This window comes from Filicampus tigris, chromosome 13, assembly GCF_054856515.1.
Source record: "Filicampus tigris isolate MCC_2025a chromosome 13, RoL_Ftig_1.0, whole genome shotgun sequence".
Taxonomy (NCBI): domain Eukaryota; kingdom Metazoa; phylum Chordata; class Actinopteri; order Syngnathiformes; family Syngnathidae; genus Filicampus; species Filicampus tigris.
Window position 1 is genome coordinate 20,965,162 of NC_141229.1, and position 20,830 is coordinate 20,985,991.

Genomic DNA, 20,830 nt, shown 5'->3' on the forward strand with positions numbered 1-20,830 from the left:
ATTCCAGGGTACACCAAATTGAAACTATAATAGCAGGAAAACAGTGCTGCCAGTCCTTCTGCAAAGTTGGGGTGTGGAGGTACAGCCACCTGCCCCTCGATGCTTAGCATCCACCTTTGGGAATGGCACTGCCACTTCATTTTATACTATTACACATTTATCATATTAAATGTATGGATTTTTGACTAAATCACATCACATTTTTATAGGTCTGACCTTCCATCCATCCATTATCTGCAGCTTATCCGAGGTCGGGTCGGGCAGCAGCTTAAACAGGGAAGCCCAGACCTCCCTCTCCCAAGCCACATCTTCAAACTCTTCTGAAGGGATCCCCAGGTGTTCCCGGCCAGCTTGAAGACATAGTCTCTCCAGCATGTCTTGGGTCTTCCTCTGGGCCTCCTGCCAGTGGAACATGCCGGCTCACCAGGCATGCGTCCAGGAGGCATCCTAATCATATGCCCGAGCCACCTCAGCTGGCTCCTCTCAACGTAGAGGAGCAGCGTCTCGACTCAGAGTCTTGTTCTTTCGGCCACGACCCACAGCTCGTGACCATAGGTGAGGATAGGAACGTAGATCGACCAGTAAATCGAGATCTATGCCTTTCGGCTCAGCTCCTTCTTCAGTACGACAGACTGATCCGCATCACAGCAGATGCTGCACAGATCCGCCTGTCGATTTCCTTTTCCATCCTGTCCTCATTTGTGAAGAAGACCCCAAGATACTTAAACTCCTCCACTTGGGGCAGAAACTCGTCCCTGACCTGAGAAGGCACTCCACCCTTTTCCGATTGAGGACCATGATCTTAGATTTGGAGGTGCTGATTTTCATCCCAACCGCTTCATACTCTGCTGCAAACCGCTCCAGTGAGAGTTGGAGGTCGCGGCTTGAACAGGCCAACAGTACCACATCATCTGCGAAAAGCAGCGATGCAGTACTGACGCCACTAAACCACACCCCCTCAATGTCTCGGTTGTCCATAAAAATTATGAACAGAATCGGGGACAAAGGCCAGCCTTGGCGGAGTCCAACCCTCACTGGGAACGAATCCGACTTACTGCCAGCAATGCGAACCAAACCCTGACATTGGTGGCACAGTGACTGGATAGCCCGTATTAGGGGGCTCTGACCTCCAAAAGCCATTAAGTAAGTCAGAGACTGGATACACCACCAGGCCGCCAAGTAAACCAAAGATGTGTACTTTATTATAGGTCTCACTTAAAACCCCTTACACACTACCTCAACAGAATCACACAAGGACAATAATAAACGCGACAAGGAACACATACATAAAAATATCACCCATTTAACTGGCCCAGTGGCCAAGACCCTCCCCCCAGGGTCAAGGCTTATAACGCTGGTGTTTCGGCTCGAAATACGAGTCCTCGGGAGAATCGCCAGGCCAGCGCTGCAATCACTGAGCGGCTGCTGACGTGCACTCGTAAATTGGTCCGGGGTGTCACTCTGCGCTGGTCGGCCAGGTAGGCAGGTGGTGTAGCAGGCTGGTGTGTTACCCGGCACTCCTAAGTACCCCGCCCTAACTATCACTTGCCCGCTGCGTGGGCCCCTAGCGCTGGAACAACTGGACCTACAATACCCTAGCTTCGCCGCCGGCAGCCCTATCGGCTAGGAACGTCACCCACTCCCCGCTGTGAGTGCACGGCTGTTGTCGGGTTCGCCAGGGTTGCCAGGCTGTGAGCACGGCTGTCGTCCTGTGGACCTGGCTTTGCACGCTCAACGCTGCGCCATTCTCTGCACGACTCCCCAGACACTCTCTTTAGTCTCCTGTCGCACTCTTATCAGTTAACACCCCAATCACTTGCAGCTGCGAGCACTGACACCCGGACACAGGTGTAGCACGTTCCATTCATTTACCGCCATCTCCATGGCGACCACCCCCAAAGTCCACTACAATACGGTGTAAAATTTTACTGTAGAAATTACATCAATTTGTTCCAGTGTGGCAACTGATTCAGGGTGTACCCCGCCTACTGCCCGTAGACAGCTGGGAGAGGCTGCAGCACGTCTGCGACCCAAGTGAGGACAACAAGAATTAAGTGTACAATGTGTGATGTGGGGAGCCCGCACTGTCATACCAGAGAGGGGAAGAGCTTCCGTGATGGAACAGTTACATCAGTCACATCCCGTAATGAGCCGCATCAAAGGACTGGCAAGAGGATATATGTGGTGGCCTCAAATGGACAATGATGTGGAAAATAAGGTAAATAATGCACCACATACCAAGGACACAGAAAGGCACCTGCTTGTGGAGTGGCCAGAGAAGCTGGGGAGGAGACTTCACATTGATTATGCAGGTCCATTTATGTAAGAAATGTTTTTAGTCATTGTCGATGCGCATTCTAAGGGGCTTGATGTGTGTCCAGTCAACTCTGCAACATCATTAGTAAACTGTTTGAGAAACAGCTTCAGTTCACATGGTATTCCAGAAATGATTGTGTCTGATAATGCCCAGTGTTTAGTGAGTGAACAAACCAAGGAGTTATTAAATGAAATTGAATCACACATGTCACATCAGCGGCGTTCCATTTCTCATCAAATGGTTTGGTGGAGAGAGACGTACAAACTTTCTAAGAACTACTAAAAAAAGTGCTGGGGACACTCTGGAGACAATACTGAACAGAGCTTTGTTTAGGTATTGCATCACTACACAGTCAACAACTGGACTGTCACCAGTTGAGATGATGATGGGAAGGGAGTTGAAGTGTACACTTGATTTCATACACCCTGACTTGAAACGAGTGGCAGAAAAACAAGCAAGTCAAAAAGCTTACCATGACAGACATGCCACGGAACACAGCTTTGTTGCTGGAGACGCTGTTTATACAAAAAAATGAAGGCGCTGGACTAGTGTTGTTCCGATACTGATACTGGCATCGGGAAGTATCCCAATACCACATTAAAACACTGGTATCGGTATCTGCCAGCACTTACAAATAACGTTCCGATGCCATTTCCCGATGCTGTACTAGTAAAGAACGTTGAATGCAGCGCTTTGTATCTTGCTCCCTGCTGCTTTTTCATGTGTGTGTGTGGGGGGGTTAGTGGGGTACAGGAGATATAATGTCGGCGATATGTAACTACTTCAACATAGAAACTCTAGCTAGAGCGAATGTTGCAAGAGGCGGAACCAAAGTGGCCAGGTTCAATATGTTAAACCTGATGCAACATTTGAGAACGAAACATGTGAACGAGCACCAAGAGTTTGCGGCGGCAGCGAGCATTAACAAGGGGAATTGACCGTAACAACAAAGCCTGCTCAATTTACATTGAATGCAGTGCCTTGTACAGTATCTTGCTCATTCACGACACTGGTGTGTGGTGACGGTTCAGTATTGGCCGTCGCTATTGGCCCAGAGCGGACGCTCTTAACCAATTCTTTGGCTGCTTTTTCATGTTGAGAGAAAAAAAAACAGTGAGGTACAGGAGAATTAATGTCGGCGGCGATATGGAACTACTGTACTTCAACATAGAAACTCCAGCGAGTACAACAAGTGCAAAATTAGCGGTGCGAAAGTTGCAAGAGGTGGAATTAAAGTGGCCAGGTTCAATACGTCAAACCTGATAAAACATTTGAAGACGAAACATGTGAACAAGCACCAAGAGCTTGCGGCGGCAGCGAGCATGAACAAGGGGAATGGACCGCAACAACAAACCCTGCTCAATTTTGGATTTTGGAGTTGATCTTGTTGGATTTTTCTACTGCTTGTTTTTGGTTTTGAAAGTGGATTTGGGAGCGGAGGTTGTTGCGATGGGTCACTAATACTCAAAACAAACTTTTATAATAATGTCCTATAGCTTTTGTAATTAATCCGACACAATCTCTCTCAAAGATACCCCGTGTATATTATTTCTTATTTTTTCCTGTTTCACAAAGATTTTTAAGTCTGACCAAGCCATTATAGCAATGGTTTTACATCCAAGTGAGTATGCAGTTCTTTAGAATTACAAGAAAAAAGTCTGGTATCGGTACAGTATCGGCATCGGCCGATACCGCACAGCTGGGTATTGGAATCGGTATCGGGGCCAAAAAATGGCATCGGAACAACACTACGCTGGACCAAAATGGATACCCGGACTCATAAACGAGACCACACGACCTGTGTCATATACAGTGTAGCTGGGAAACGGGAAGGAAATTAGGCGACATGTAGATCCACTGTTCAACAGAACCATGGCTGAGTCAGTTCTGTTACGAGACTCAATGTGTGAGGAAGACTGTGTTTCATCACCATCAATGATCTGCACAGAGAAACAAGATGAGAGTAACTCACAAGTGGAGGACAAGGTTATGCCCATGGTGCAGCAAGATGAAGAGAGCGCAACACCTTGCAATTCACCAACAAAGGGGTTGCGTCGATCTCAAAGAAACAAGAAACCACCTGCCTATACGACTGACTGTGAAGTCAAATATATGTTAAAGTCACAAAGATGGGACACTATTGTATAATTATTACTACAGTGTGGGAGTTTGATTTGACTCACCTTTAATGTTAAAAAGTCTTATGTTGGCGACTACACTGTTAACCATGTTTACATATGCATACATGCTAAGTTGAACTGATAATGATGGTTGGTTGTTTATGTTTTGCTGTCGTAGATGAAAACTACAGAATAGTTCAGATTTAAGAAGGGAGAGATGTTGTATAATGACTCAACTGTTATACAGTTAGGTACCTATAGAGGGTACTGGTAGTTTGTATATGCCAGAGTTACTGGAAGTCAGACCTGTTGTAATGCTAATCACCTGCATTAAAGCCAACTCCAATGAAGCTCACGTGCGTGCATATATTTATTGATATCTCAAGATATTACAATATTAATTTACAATTATTTACTAGTTAATTAAATAAAAGGTCAAGTCAAGATTTATTTATATACACTTTAATCACAGAAACGTCTCAAAGGGCTTCACAGGTCCACGGTTGACAAGTATTAACAAGATCCCCTGATCTAAAAGAAATGTCTGAACTTCTTTTTCCATGCAGGCTGCTAACATCTGGCTGGACAAGTTGAGAGTGAGCATACCTATTCTTAAACTCATGCAAAATAAGAGGAGACTCTCAGAACTCATTGTTCCATCTCTACCTAAGAGAATGTTCCTGCAGTTGTAAGTAACTCTTGGTCATTTGACTAGATATTAATTATTTCAAATATATTTTCATTTGATAAGTGACATGGCAACTAATTGGTATTTACTTTAACAGTGACAACTACTTCCGATACAAGTTCAACAAGGACAAAATGATATTCTCGCTTCCTCTTCCACTGGGAGGCAAAAACTCACAGCAACTGAATTTTCCCAACTCCCTGTCAGCTCCGACTTTAGATTTTCCAGCAATAGGTTTACATGTCCCGTCCCAAATCTATAGACTCCCGTCATTCACTGTACCTCCCGCTTTAGATTTCACTGTGCCCCTTCTTGGTTTGACTGAAGCATCTATCAAGATCAACAGCAACTTCTACAGTTTGGAAGGCTCAATTTCTGGCAGCAATCTCACCATTGACAGCCCCAGATACATTGTGCAATACAACCTCAGAACCAACTCACCTTTCAACCTACTGATATACAATCTTGAAGGTAAACCGTTTAAAATTCAGTTTGTTGCAGAATGACTACCTAGGATAATGAACTACAGTTTTTATCCCAAAACAAAGAATGACTGAGTGGAGTGTCATGCCTCGGAGTGTGTATAATGACTACTCTATAAACGTGGATAAATTGTTGGTATCCACAATTGTCACAGCTGAAAAAAAACTTGAAACTGACAAATGTGAAAATAAAAAAGGAACTTAAAGTAATCACTGAAAATCAGACATTGCTTTTCAATTGTGGTTCAGCAGAATCATTAAAATCATTTTAAAAACAAACTCATGAAACAAGCCGAGTCAAAAATGATGGTACCCTTCAAGTGGAAGACAACCCAAAGATTTTTTTGAAGAATATGTTCCCAGCAGGCCCACTAGTTGAAACACGGCATTCTGATTAATATTGCGTTTGTGGAATATGAGTTAAGCAGCAAAATCCACCCGTTTTTAGCCACCTCTGGGGGCGGACATTTTGTCACTTCTGTTGACTAAAAATGACATCCCAACTGCTCAAGGCTCAGGTAACAACCAATCAGAAAATAGGTCAGCCGTGATTGGTCATTACCGGAGCCTCAGGCAGTTGTGATGTAATTTTCAGTCGACAGAAGTGACAAAATGGCCGCCCCCGGAGATAGCTAAAAATGGGTGGATTAACTCTTACTCCACAAACACAATATTTATCAGAATGCCTTGTTTCAACTAGTGGGCTTTCATAGAACATATTCTTGAAAAAAATATGTTTTAAGTTTTTTAACTTAATATTTTGTTGCACAACCTTTTGAGGCAATCTCTGCAATCAAACGATTTTTTGTAACTTTCAATAAGACTTCTGGACCTCTCAGCGGGTTATTTTGGCCCACGTTTCATGAGTAAACTGCTCCAGTTGTCTTAGGTTTGAAGGGCGGTTTTCTCCACACAGCACGTTTCTGCTCCATCCACAGATGTTCAATAGGATTTAGATCAAGGCTGGTACAGTAGATGTCCACTTCAGAATAGTGTAATGTTTTGCTCTTAGGCATGCTTGGGTGTTTTGGGACATTATACTGTTGCAAGACCCAAGACCTGCAACTGAGACCGAGCTTCCAATTTCAGCATTGGTGTTGTCTTTGGTAGCCTCCCATGAAGTCCACTTTGACTCAAACGACGACAGATGATGCGATTCGACACTGATGGACCTTGACCTTGGAATTTGTTTGGAGGCTCTTTTGTTATCATTCGTATTATCCATCTCTTCTCACTTTACCTTTAAAGTGCTTCTGGAATTTTCTTCCTAAACTCATGAGAGAACGCTCTCCATCGTGTCCTCCGGTCCATGTTCATTGTGGCACACAATATGATACCAAACAGCACAGTGACTACTTGTTCTGCTTTAAATAGGCCGACTGACTTATTACAAATTTAGAGACACCTGTGATGCTAATTAGAGGACATAACTTGGTGGAACATTGTCCCAATGGTCAAATTATGTTTGTTGTATGTTTTCAAGGGGTACCATCATTTTTGTCCAGGCCTGTTTCATGATTTGTTTTTTAATTAATTCTTTTTAACCAACATTCAAAAGCAATGTCTTATTTTCATTGGTTGATTGTCATTCAATTTTTCCTTTTTTTTTTTTCACACTCTGTAAAATTCAAGTTATTTCTTTGACCGTTGTGGGTTTTGCTATCATTAACAGAGTGTTACCAACAATTTTGTCCGGGTGTGTAATACAGTGGCTGTCCTAGAGTAGAACACAATGGGTCAATGGTTAACCTCAGATTTTATATAACCGCAAGCAAAAACACTAAAATATCACTAAAATATGTACTGGTACTCACCTTATCTTTAATGGCTCATGATGGACATAGAGGCAATGCTAGTTAAGGATAATATTTAAATTATTAATTTGAATCTTTTCTATTGAATTTACATTTCATTCTACCTTCATTCTGATTTGATTATTGTTGTCAACTTAGCATTGCTTTAGCCATATTGTATTGTGCAGCCGGGACGGAGACGTGTATTGGTTTTCCTTCATTGCATTAAGTTCCGTTTACAATTCTATGGTTGTTATCACACCTTTCTTATTTGCTGTCTCTTGTTCTTTACCTTAGAAAAAAAAAGCCAGGAATACAGTAACATATTTTTGGAGTTAATGCTTTGGTTCCTGGAGACATAGTGGTTGAGTTGTTAGCACAGCGGCACCACAGTTCTAACGGCAATGGCTCGGTGTTCGAATCCAGGTTCCAGTCTTCCTCTGTAGAATTTGCATGTTCTACTTGTGCTTGTGTGGGTCTTCTACAGGTACTCTGACTTGCTCCCATGTTCCAAAAATCATGTACATGAGGTGAATTATAAATTGCCCATAGGTAGGTTTACGGCAGTCGTGGCCGTTAAGTTGTGTGTGTGTGGGAGCTCTCCCCTTGCTTCTTCCTGATTGGTAACTATAGTCACCAGCTCAGCCACCAAATCAGTGCGGGAATTAGTTGCAATTAGTTTAACCCATTAATGACGGGAGCGCATTACTGTGTTTGTACCACTAAGCCGGGAGCGCTGTTTGCGTGTTTCTCCCTTTAAAGCCGGAGAGCGTACGTATACGTCATTTTCTTTTTTTATTCCAATTCTCTGTCTCTTAGCCAATGAAATGCATCAGAATATATATGTGACGGTGTCGTGAGTTGTCTTGGGGTATGTGGAATTTTTTCGCTTAATGGCGGATGCCGTCGATCGCGGGAGCTCTGCTATAAGTCACGGCAGTGATATAAACGACACGCTAGTAGACTTTAAAGCTGTGAAACCATCTAAACGTGATGTATGGTCAAGATATATGTTCATAGACAATGACGATTTCAACGTCTTTGTAAGAGAATACAGCATGGTAATAACCACTCAATTAAAAAAAAAATAAAAATAGTGCTTCACTTGCATCTTTGATTGAAACAGTAAAGATTAATAAACTCGTGCCTGTGTGAAAACCACATCTAAGATCTCAAATTCTTTTGGAATTATGTTTCTATCCGCTATTGTGGCTGAGATATTAAATATTTTGTAGGTGGCGAAAATGTCAGATTTTCAAGGGGGACTCCAAAGACGAACGTAGGTTTTATAGAGATGTCTCATGAGGGGCTTCAGGCTTTAATGGGTTAAGAGGGACTTGTTTGCTGGTGGACTGGGCTGGCTGCGCGTGATGTAGTCAGTCCATGTTTCAGTGTTTAGTACTGCTAGGTACTGTCAGAAAAGAAGTGGTGGTGGTGATAAATTTTTGCAAATAAAAGCGCGTACAGTTTTTCCATCCACTTGTAATACGTAAAGCGCGCATTAACACAGCTTATTACTATTGGCACTTTTTTTCCCTTTTTTTCGTGACGATCAGGCAGCGTAAGCAGCGTGACAGGAACGTCATCATGAAAGCCTTTGTAACATGGACGTCCAGTAGCTATTTATAATTATTTATTATTATAATTGTTTGTAATATTCATAAGTTAGTTTTTTTATAGCGACATAGAAAGTATTGTATAATTTTTGTTTATTTATTTTTATTAGTGTAATTTAGAATATTACAGGAAAAGTAGGATCTTATGTAAGGGGTTAGGACTATAGTACTACTCATACCCCCTTTCGAGCATGTGAGCATGTGCTTTGCCTTGCCATATTTTCAATTTGTTTTTATTTTCTTCTTTGTTTGACCTATACATAAATGTATATTTTAATTCCAATTTCAATATAATTTTATTTACATGTCCGAAATGAGGACAATCAATCAATAGTGGCTGCTACATAACAAATAAAAACATATAAAATCGTAATGTATGAATCAACCAACTGTCTTCTAGATGCATTTTGCACTGCAGCGTTTGTCTTATGTTTATAATTAACATTTTAATTTTAATTAACAGACACTAGACTGAACCACTACTTACTATGTCTACATTAGGCTGGAGCATAAATTAAATTAACTGAATATGAAAGATGGAGATGGACACAATTATTTATTTTAAGATGATCTTTTCTTGTCTTTGATACTTCACATTCAACATTCACCATGATTAATGGTTACAAAAACTGTATTCTGTTTGTACTCAAAACTGTTCAATTGGTTATTCAAAAAGACACACTCAAAAGGACGGCTGGGATAGGCTCCAGCAACTCCCCGCGACCCTAGATAGGATAAGCGGTTTGGAAGATGACATGACACTCAAAAGGTTTAGTCAAGTCAAATTTATTCAATGGAAATAAGTCCCAAAGGGCTCTAAAAAGACCACGGCGACATCCCCTGATCATAACCCCCAGGAGGGCAAGGGAAAACTCAAAACCCCATCTGGGGAAAATTGAGAAACCTTGAGAAGGGGCCACAAATGGGGGGAATCCCCCTTCCAGGATGACCGGGCTGAAATGGATGCTGGAGTGGCTATACAATGCAAACTCTAGTATGAAAGTCCATTTAAAAGCTTAGGAAGGGGTCATGATGGACGCCTCCATGTTAACACAACATAAAGGTCCGCAACATTTATAGTCTTTCCCTGTGTAATATATTGTAGAAAAGATATCAGACACTCAATTACATAGTATAAGACAAAGTACATTTCGAGGACACATTTTCTATTTTTTTTTTCACCTGAGATTGGGCAATCTGCTCAATGGGGTCAAAGCAAGCGTTTCCTATCTGCAATTGGAAAAAAAAGTACAAGTTGTTTGGCTTTTCTGCGTGTATTTGTATTTGGACATAATCAAAAGACATCCATCTGGAAGTGACCTACAGTCGATTCCATTTCATTATCCAGCCCAAGACTCCAAAAGTCATCATGCATCAGGGCAGCTGTGTGAGTTGTCACTATCAGCTCTTTCACAGACTTTTTAGTGTCCTAGACATAGTCAAGCGGATTAAAAAACATACACAAAAATCAATTTTTAAACAAAAATACAATACAAAGGGCCACATCCGGCCCGCGAGAAGGTTTTCTACGGCCCCTGGGATGATATAGCTTTATTATTAGATCCGGCCCGCAGCAAGCCGGTGTGGGTAGCAGATCTGACCAGGTCCTTTGCGCCTGCCGAAGACGTCACGCTTTAAAATATATTGTAGCGACTTCACAGAACATGCCGTCAGACGTAGTTTAATTATCATGTTTTTATTAGTCCAACCGGCTACTGTGGGCCACAGCCGACGCCAATACAGTACGACAACCGTTCAGTCAAAATAGGGCAACGGCTCTCCTGTTCGTCCTCCGCTACTCTCGCTCGCATGCCCTACCATCCAGCGAGCCGCGCGATGCATTCATTAACCTAGGAAACAACACAACTTGGCAAGACACAAATTCGACCACAACACAGATAACCCAATTCGTTACACTATATATTTAAATATATTACAGATATATAAAGCGTGACATCATCAGCAGGCGCGAAGGACCCGATCCAATCTGGACATTTAAAAATATTTCAATGAACATTCTATCAGTCCGGCCCTCGGCTTGTCGCAAAATTTTTTATTTGGCCCTCCGTCCATTTGACTTTGACACCCCTGCTCTACAAGGTCTGACTTTGTCATATTTAGCAATAGACTCACAATCTGTTCCACAAATTATATTGTCTACAAAAAAGAACTTAAGTGAGAAAAGGACATGGTAAAACAACAAAATAATTTTGAAAAACTAATAACCACCTTTGTTTGGTTCTGGGTGGGGTCCGAGTAGCTGTAATGGTGTGTCAGGCTGGAAGGGCTGTTGTTGTGAACACTTCTCAGAGTGTAATGTTCCTGGGGTTTTAAAAACCAACAATTTTAATGTTCTCATGGCATCTAATATTGCCCCTGTAAATACAACAAATTAATTGAAAACCACATTTACCAAATACCGCTTGTCCAAACTTGTTAAAGGTGATGTCCATCAAATGATGTGACACAAGCCCTTTTTTCACTTGTTCCTTCAACAGTTTTTCATTAATCTTGGTGTTGTGATGTAGAGGAGACCATTGCAGTTGTGTTTTGGAGGATGAGGGGCAGCCAATGCTGAGGTAACCAAGACTGTACTTTGAGTAACAGTTTGGGGAGGTGTTGGGGCTTGACCAGCTTCTTTGCAAGATTTGAGGTGTGCCTCCATTTTATCTCTCCTCGTTAATGTTCCTTCACACATTGGGCAATGGTAATGAGCATAACTTCTGCAGGATAGATTACGCCTGCATAGTTTTTATAAAAGATTTAAGTATTTTTAAAATAAACGTCAACCACTCACAGAGACCAATGTATATATAAATATGGGTAAACGTGCTTGAAACGTGATGGTATTTTTTATGTGCACTTCCAGGTGCTGGAGAACTTTAGGGAGACGAGCAGGTTTGAATTTGGGGCAAAGCGAACAATGATATAATTTGCAGCATTGAGTGCAGCGCTGCACTGGAAACTTAATATCTCCCTGAATGATGGAGTGATGCATCTGCAAAAAGGGAATGTTAAACTATTGTAGATATAAAAATATATAACGTGGTCATTACATTTTACCGTTTGTTAAATGACATGAATTGCAATGTCTGACTCCAATGTGGAAATAATTGACGTCCGAGGACAGTTACACTTTGAATAAAACAACAACCTGTTTGAGGTCCTGATGACAAATGATTGTAGTGATTATTACATATAGTATGACATTATAATAACCAAGCAAAAAAGTTATACATATGTCCTTTGCCGACAACACGGCATGCTCACGGAAACAGGGTGAAATATACACAAGTAATGAAGTTAAGTTATTTTTTGATAATGTTACAATCATAAACAGTCAATTTTATAATTTGCTTAATTTAAATGTAATATACAACATATTTTTGCAGATAACGCAGCGTCACCTACTGTTCTCTCAGTACGTCGTAGTAGAAGGCAAGGCTCTTTGACCGCTGATACTGAGAAAGTGACGCACTTCTGTTTGCAGGCAGGTTACGTCACAGGGAGATTTAAAAAAAAAAAAAAAGAAAAGAAAACCCCACCTTTTCCTTTCTGCCAGTACCCTTCTGGTCTGACCGTACCCCTGTCTGAACATACCCCTCCTCTGGCCAGATACCTCTTCAATTATAGATTGTGTAAAAGTGTGTATTCTTTCATCAGTTTTTCTCCATGTGCTTTTTGCTACCCCCTCACTTGCTCTCAATCCTGTCACTGAACTCACTCTTACCATTACCATAAATACAGTACATGAATAGTAGATATACGGCTTGCCCTTTTGAGCAGCTGCCCGTAGGTAACACTAAATAGGGACCTCTTTGAATTCTCATTCCTATCCTAGCCAAAAGAGATGACCCGAAAGTACTTGGAGGACAGGATCATTCAAATGTACAAATGCTTAGGAAAGTTGCCCGGATGCAACCTTTAAGCCGCCTTTAGCTTAGGTTGCTTATGAACAACATTTACCAAAGAATATTACCCACAATTCTTTATGGCAACAAGACACCGACATAGTTGATTGTCTACTCAAAGACGTTTGAGTTCCCCACTCAAGACTTGTTTGAAGAGCACTCATTTTAAAAATTGATATAAAAGTTTTTTCTTTTTTGTCACAAGTGGATAGCCAGTGAGGCCAAGAAATATACGTTCAAAGCAAAAAGAAAGGGGAGGTTAAACAATAACTCCTCTTTTATTTTTGTTATGTTTATGTTTGACAATCGTTACGAATTGGAATCGAATCAAAGAACCGTAATCGTCCAAATTCAAACTATGCCCAACCCTAATTACTATTTATTTAATAGATAATGTTATAGTTATGTGGCCTTCACAGAAAGAGGTTTGGGGATCCCTGATTTTAGAGTGTTCCATTACCCTACCATGCATGTTTTTGGAATGTGAGAGGAAACCAGAGTAAACTCTGAAAAAACCCATCAGGCACGGGGAGAAAATGCAAACCCCACACAGGAAGGCTGGAGCCCAGAATCGAACCCCGGACCGCTTCACTGTGAGGCAGGCGTGCTAACGCGTCAACCACCGTGCCGCCTTTATTATTATTTTCATTTCTTTATTATGTTTGTATTTATTTGCCTGTTTGTTCTTATGTTTGCACTGTCATCACTTCATAAATATTCTGATATTGTTAGTAATGTAATTTCTGTCTGTTTCAAGGAACTGGGATGATGTCAGGAAGAGGAGATGATCATCTTGAGTATCTACTGAATAATTCCTTTAGCCACTGTCTCATTCAGACAAGAGTGAGTGCCTCAGACACTTTGGATGTGACCAACAAACTTCATGCAAAGGCCAATTACAAGATTGAAGTATCTAGTCCACTGGGCCTCCACACCTCTTTCCACTATGTTGCCCAGTCAACTTCCATTATAGACTCAAATGAAGTCACAGGAGATGGCACCTGGGACGGAACCCTTAAAATTGGTTCTTTCTATACTAATAGCTCCTATAGCAACAGTTACAAGCTGCACCCGCAAGAAAGAAAAGGCAGAGGAGAGTCCATCTTACGCTTTAACTCACCATTTCTGCAACTTCACAACACAATCCATGGAGTCTATACTAACTTTCAGTTGAACATTGTCTCCAAAACAAATGCCCAGAGAGACATCTTCAATCATGTGGCAGAACTCAACTATAAAGATTCACAACTAACCCTGAAGTGTAGTGGTGTTGCTAAAATGGGGAGGAAAATGCTGAGAAACCAAGTTGAGATTGGTGTGTCCAAACATATGGTTATCATCAAAGCCGAATCAAAGGCAGATGATGAAACCAATCAGGCGTATTACCTTATAATAGGCTCACTGAACTCAAGAAGGCTTGAAGTAAACTCAGATGGCTCGCTCACCTTTGACATAGGTCGAGGATTGCACAAAGCATCCATTGTGTTTGACAGAAATGGTTTGACCACAAATGGAACTAATAGCATTCAATACAGCCCTGTAATATTCGAAAATCTCTTCAGTGGATCCATAGACAGCAACGGAGCATCATTGTTCTCCATGACTAAAGCAATGGCCCAGGAAGGCTATGGCGAACTGAATATTGAGGGTAAAGTTACGGCAAAGAAAAGCTCTTTTTGTGGTGTCTTCAATGGTAATGTGTTCAATGCAAGCACAAGAAATAATGTAAATGTACTACTGGACAGAAGGGCTTTCACGTTTATTAGTACCAGCATGGGAACAGTGGGTCAGATGAAAACAGAAAATAGCCACACACTGACCCTCACGCTATGGGGCCTAGCCCTTCGCTCCTCTGGCAACATCCTCTGTGAAGATATTTACTATAAGCAAGACACCAAGATTTACATGAAGCCATTTGTCATGACATTGGATGCGACAAATGCACTGAAATGGCTTAATCTCAGTTTGAACAAAAAAGGCTACATAAAGTTGGAGCCATTTAAGGTGGAACTGAGTGGATCCACAAATGGATCTTATGGAGAAGACCACATTAAACACACCTATGAGATAAATTACAAAGGCATGGCAGGTAAAATAAAATCTAACACTTTTGGAAACCTACTGGGTGCACATTTGAGTCAAACTAGTGAACTGGAGTTTGCTGGACTTTCCTCCACATGCTTTTGTGAGTCACACATCAAATCTAAGCTTCTCCATTCTGACAGTATGATACATACCCAAGCACTGCCCTTCATCTTTACAGTTGATGCCTTTTTCAACAGTGATGGAGAAATCAATCTATATGGAAGGCATACAGGGCAACTGTACAGTAAGTTGCTAGTTAAAGCTGAGCCTTTAGTTTTTGTATGCTCACATGACAGCAGAGTATCAACCATGCATGCACTTTCAAATTGGGAAATCTCGACTCAATTAGATAACAAATTAGAAGGTTTCCTAATGCCAAGTGGTCAAGCTCTAATGTGGGAAATGAAATCCAAACTACATAATCATTCTTATGAACAGAATATCAGTGCCTACAACAACCCACAAAAAGCTGGATTTGAGTTTTCGGAAGTAATGCTCACAGATGCTTTCCACAGATTGAACAACAATATTGGATCGCAAATAGAAATGCAGGAATTCAGTATAACTGGTTTCCTCAAATATGACAAGAGTAGCAACTGTCATATGTTTCAGATTCCATTTTCTGTTCTTGCAGCTTTTCAACAACTGAAGAACACATGTATACATGCTTTGGAAACACTTCAACAGTATATTAACGACCTGAATATTAATCAGATGATATCTGACTTCAGAGTCAAGTTAGATCAGTTACCATCACAAGTCAGTGACTTCATGAAAGAAATGGATTTGGAAAACAAAGTGAATCAAATTAAGGAAAAACTTGATTACTTCTTGAATGGGTATGATGTAACAATGGACGATCTGGACGTCATGATGACTAGCATGAATAAGGGTTTGGAAAATAAAGTGTTAGATATTGCTGCTAAAATGAGGAACCTAATTCTTTCAATCAATGACTACATCAAGACAAGGCACATCCCTCAAAAATTAGCACACATGCTTACTGTAACTGAAAATAAACTGCATGCATTTGGTGAGAAGTATAATATCAGGGGATTGCTACTCGAAGCCCTGAATACCATAGCTAACATTGTTGAACAGGTTGATTTAGACAAACTCATAAGCAGCAGCATTGCTTGGCTGCAAGAATTAGATTCAAAGTATGGAATACGAGAGAAAATAACAAAAATCCTGGCAGACATGAATGACGAAATTGAGAGTTTTGATGTTCGGATATTATTTCAACAAATGAACGAGTTTCTTCTTTCAACCAATATGGGCATTGAGAAACTTTTGTATGAAATTCCTTACACAGACATTGCAAATGTGATGGAATCTGTGAACGACGTTGTAGTCAGCTGGCTTGACGAATATGAAATCCCCTACAAACTCAATGCAATATATTCCTACATCAGGGATCACATTTCAAAATATGACCTGAGTGATGCATTTAAAGAAATAATTGATCAGGCCGCAATCCTCATCAAGAAAATGAAAATTGAGGAGAGCGTGCATTCATTAGTCAATGCGCTGAAACGTATCAAATTTGAGTTTGTTCATGGTCAAATTCTAAAATTGCTCGACAGTCTGAGAAACCATGTAAGGCAAATTGATATAAAGAAAAGACTAGAAGAACTTGATGTTTCCACAGCTCTTGAGTCCCTGAAGAACTTTGACTATAATTCATTTGTTCATGAGGCCAACAAGAACATTGCAGAATTAATGAATTACATAAAGGAGAGGATAAAAACATATGAGATTGTGTCAAAAATTGAAGCTGTCAGGGAATTAATCCGCAAGGTTCAAAGAACAATTTACAGTTATATAGAAAAACTCCGAAACACAAAAGTGGCCGAGTCTCTGAAGAAGCTGAAACATGTGATGGACAGTACATTTTACAATGACATCAAAATGAAAGTTCAGGATGTCATCGAAGACATCACGCGGAGAATTCTTGCCATGGATATCAGAGATGAAGTGTACTTTTACCTCCAAAAAGCAAGTGAATCCTACAATAATATTCTTGCCTTCATTTCGGTGAAGATCGACCGACTGATAGGGGAGATCAGCAAATTGGTGAATGACAATGAGATCCTCTCTCAAATAAAGCAAACCATCAATGGCGGTTTGAATGAATTAAATCAAGTTAAGATTCAGGTTGGCAGTTTCACATTGCTTTTTACAGACCTTGTCATTCCTGGGTTTACAATCAACGTGAACAAATTGCATGAAATCACCATTCCAGCAGAAATTTCAGTGCCAGAGTTTAACATTATTGGCTCAATCACAGTTCCAGCCTTTACAATGTCTTTTGAGGAGCTCAAAGCCAAAATCCTTGCAATGATAGATTATATCAAACAATTTGAAATGCCTGCCATTGATCCGAACAAGATTTTTGGTGACCTGAAAGTACTTTACGTATTTGACTTACCAGACGTCACCTTTCCAGAAATCACATTTTCAGATATCAAAGTTCCAAACATCACCATCCCCATCTTACATAGAAAGGACTTTGAAGCCACATCACTCCCAATGCCAGGAATCAAACTAACTGATATTCCTAATGAGAATTGTGTCCAGGTTTTGGGGAAGTTTCAAGGTGAATTTAAAGTCAACTCCCCTGTGTATACTCTGGGTACTACAGGAAAGATTGAAAATTCACCATCCACTCCAGAAAACCCCAAGTTTGCAGCCACTATTCATTCTCATGCCAAATCAACTGTCCAGATTATGGAATATAGCTTTGATGCAATGGCTCAATTAGAGGCACCTGGATTAAAAGATTTGAAATTTACAGAAATGTTGAAAGCTTCACATTTGACTTTTTCCATTGATCATGATGCATCCATGGTACTCATGGGTTCTTCGGCTAAGGTCTCTTCACAGACTGTATCAAAGGCCACTACTTCAATGTACACAGCAGACTTGGTTAGTAACATGACACTCTCACTCACGAGTGGAATCTCCGTAAATACAAGCATGTCTTACAACCACAACTTCAACATCCCATCAATGGAAATTTCAAGTCAGACATCAGTGAAACACTACATGGCATCTAGGGTGGCCAGGGGAATTACTTGGAGTGGTAAAACAATTGCTCATGGAAAGTGGTCTGTAGAAAACTACTCAGATGAAGGTACACATGAAAGCACTTTAGAATTTCATACCAATTTCAACACTACCAAGTTAATTTTTGTTGGAGATACAGATTGTACCGCATTAAAAGTGAAGCAAATGTTGACATTGGAGTCCGTCATATTTAGCCATATTGTTTTACGTGCTCATTGTGAATCTGAATCTCCATATACGAAGAGTGTCATTGGTGCTAGTGGAGAAGTCCATATCCGGAACTTGAAAGTCGCATTGACGGCCTATCATCATTCACAACTCAGTGGATGTGTGACTGGTTCCATTCACAACACTCTGGAATTCATGTCCCAATCATTTGAGACTGTGTATGATGTTAAGAATAAAGCAACCATAAAGATGGTCTTCCCCTTGAAACTTACTGGTAGGGTGGATCTGCAGCAGGACCATGGTGCCAAATTCAACTCTCAGAAACAACAGACTTACTGGATTGGTTTGGCCAGATTCAACCAATACAAGTACAACTACAACATTGGAGCAGAGCATAATAAAATGAACATTACCTTCAACTTCCAGGTTTACGGAGAAGCCAATGTGGACTTTTTGACGGTTCCTTTCGCCATACCATCGATGACTATACCTTTCCTGGCAATTACGACTCCTGAAGTTAAAGACATTTCTCTTTGGGAACACACTGCATTAAAAACATTGCTTACCACTCCTCAACAGTCATTTGATGCACACCTGAAACTTATTTACAACAAGAGCCCAAACTTACATATGTTTGAGTTGCACTTAAAGCCAATTTACATCAGTGACAATGTCAACATAATACAGGCTAAATTTAGATAGGTAGATACCATGCTACCATTCCTAGAGATACCTGCCATCCATGTTTCAGAGTCTTTGAGTCAAATAAAGCTTCCGACTTACACTGTAACTCTCCTTCAGAACAGCATTGACCTTTTATTGCTCGGAAACATAACATGTGACTTCTTCTTTAGGTTCACTGTGATAACCATGCGTACAAATACTGGACGTCATAACCATTACATTATTGCTCAGATTGCAGCATGCTAGAAGTCTGTGTTTAATATTTGCAGTGGTAGGAGGTAACAAAGTACAGATACCCCTTTATTGAACTTATGTCGATTTTGTTTCAGTTCAGAGAGTTCATATGTGGATGAGATCTTAACAACCACAAACTCAACTGTCTAATCAACCTTCCGTTTTCCCCCAGTCTCACCAACAGGGTGGATTTCTGTCTGTAAATTGCAACATTCAATAACTCCTAGATCAGGAATGGGCAACTGGTGAGTAGGGCTAATATTTTAAGGTGGATTTAGAATGACATGCGTAACAAGCATAGTATCACAATAATATAACATTTTTGAGTAATAATTTGAAAAAATTTACAAAATAAGTTCTTGCACTTAATGTTGGTTTGCTGTTCAGCAGTTTTGTCCTGTCCTTGATTGGTCATTTTTTTATGCAATTCAGTATTTGCAGTTGGGAAAAAAAGTGCAGCATGTGGTTATTTTGTTGTTTGCTTCAAAAACTTGGTTGTTGTGTTAGGATAGTGGATCTATTATACATGCATTGAAAAAATTATTCTCAAAAATAAAATACAGTATATCAAGAGCATGTACAGTGGGTACAGAAAGTATTCAGACCCCTGGAAATGTTTCACTTTCTGTGTCATTATATCCATAAGTATTCATACCCTTTGCAGGGACTAGGGCTCTTCGATTTTGCCTAACAAGAAAATCCCGATTATTTTCCCTCAAACCCAATTTTACGATTACGATTATAATTTCTTTGTAAAATAAAAAAAATTATGAAAAATGAAGTATTTTGAATGTCTTTTATTTCAACTTAATTTTTCTTTCTTTGAACTCAAAATGCCAGTCAATTTAACTTTAATACACACAGAACATTCCATTGGGATTAACAGCATTTTACTTACACAATAGATTTCAGATTTGTTCTTAATCAAACCAATAATGAAAGAAGAAAGTGCATATACCATCTGAAACAAAATCATCGACATGAGAGAAGGTAGACAGGCAGTCAAGTCTGTAAACCAAACAGTCTGTCAGCAAGTCATTTTGCCAACCAGCTAGTGACTAGCCTTTCACCTTTCTCCCTGGTCTTAATTAAACATAAATCAATGATTAGTGCAAAACTGTCACTCAATTCTACAATGCACTGTCAAGCTTATAAGTATGGATCCACTGGCTGGCCAGAGGTCCGTTGTAGAGGAGAAAAAAAGGGACTCCTTTCAGACGTTGAGTTACGGGTTGTATTGTACATGCTTGGCACACACTACACTACAGATCTGTATTTGCCCGATTTATTAACTTAACGCTCACTTGCCTGAGCAAATGGCAGAATCGCTGGTAGCCATGGATGGTGTTGTAGTTTTTCCGGTATTCATGCTCGTGGGAGGAAGCGGAAATGCAGAGGAAAATACGGTGGCTTAGATACACTAAAAATAAAAAAATCGAACATGCCAATTTGAACGTTTTTAACATCGTTTTATCCAGAGAATTCGGTTTCGGTTCAAAATCGCTTAATCGAGCATACATTTTTTTACATTTCTTTTTACTAGTGTAGTATATCGACTGTTCATCACTTTATTACGTTTATGTATTATTAATCTATTTAACGTACTTGTCAATCAATTGTACTTGTTTATTCCACCCCAAAATTATAATATGTTGTTTGTCCA

General features: G+C 40.4%; 1 protein-coding gene across 8 annotated transcripts in view; it reads left to right on the forward strand.

The window, feature by feature from the left end:
- The window catches only part of apoba (apolipoprotein Ba), a 60,651-nt gene extending 41,542 nt beyond the window's left edge, over positions 1-19,109 (forward strand). For all 8 annotated transcript variants that reach the window (XM_086049177.1, XM_086049175.1, XM_086049172.1 and 5 more), the window contains 3 exons: positions 5,004-5,125; positions 5,223-5,596; positions 13,685-19,109. In XM_086049177.1, the coding sequence (XP_085905303.1) occupies positions 5,004-5,125; positions 5,223-5,596; positions 13,685-18,951 (5,763 nt within the window). In that variant the 3' untranslated portion in view covers positions 18,952-19,109. The remainder of the gene's footprint in view (positions 1-5,003; positions 5,126-5,222; positions 5,597-13,684) is intronic.
- Positions 19,110-20,830: the final 1,721 nt, after the last annotated feature.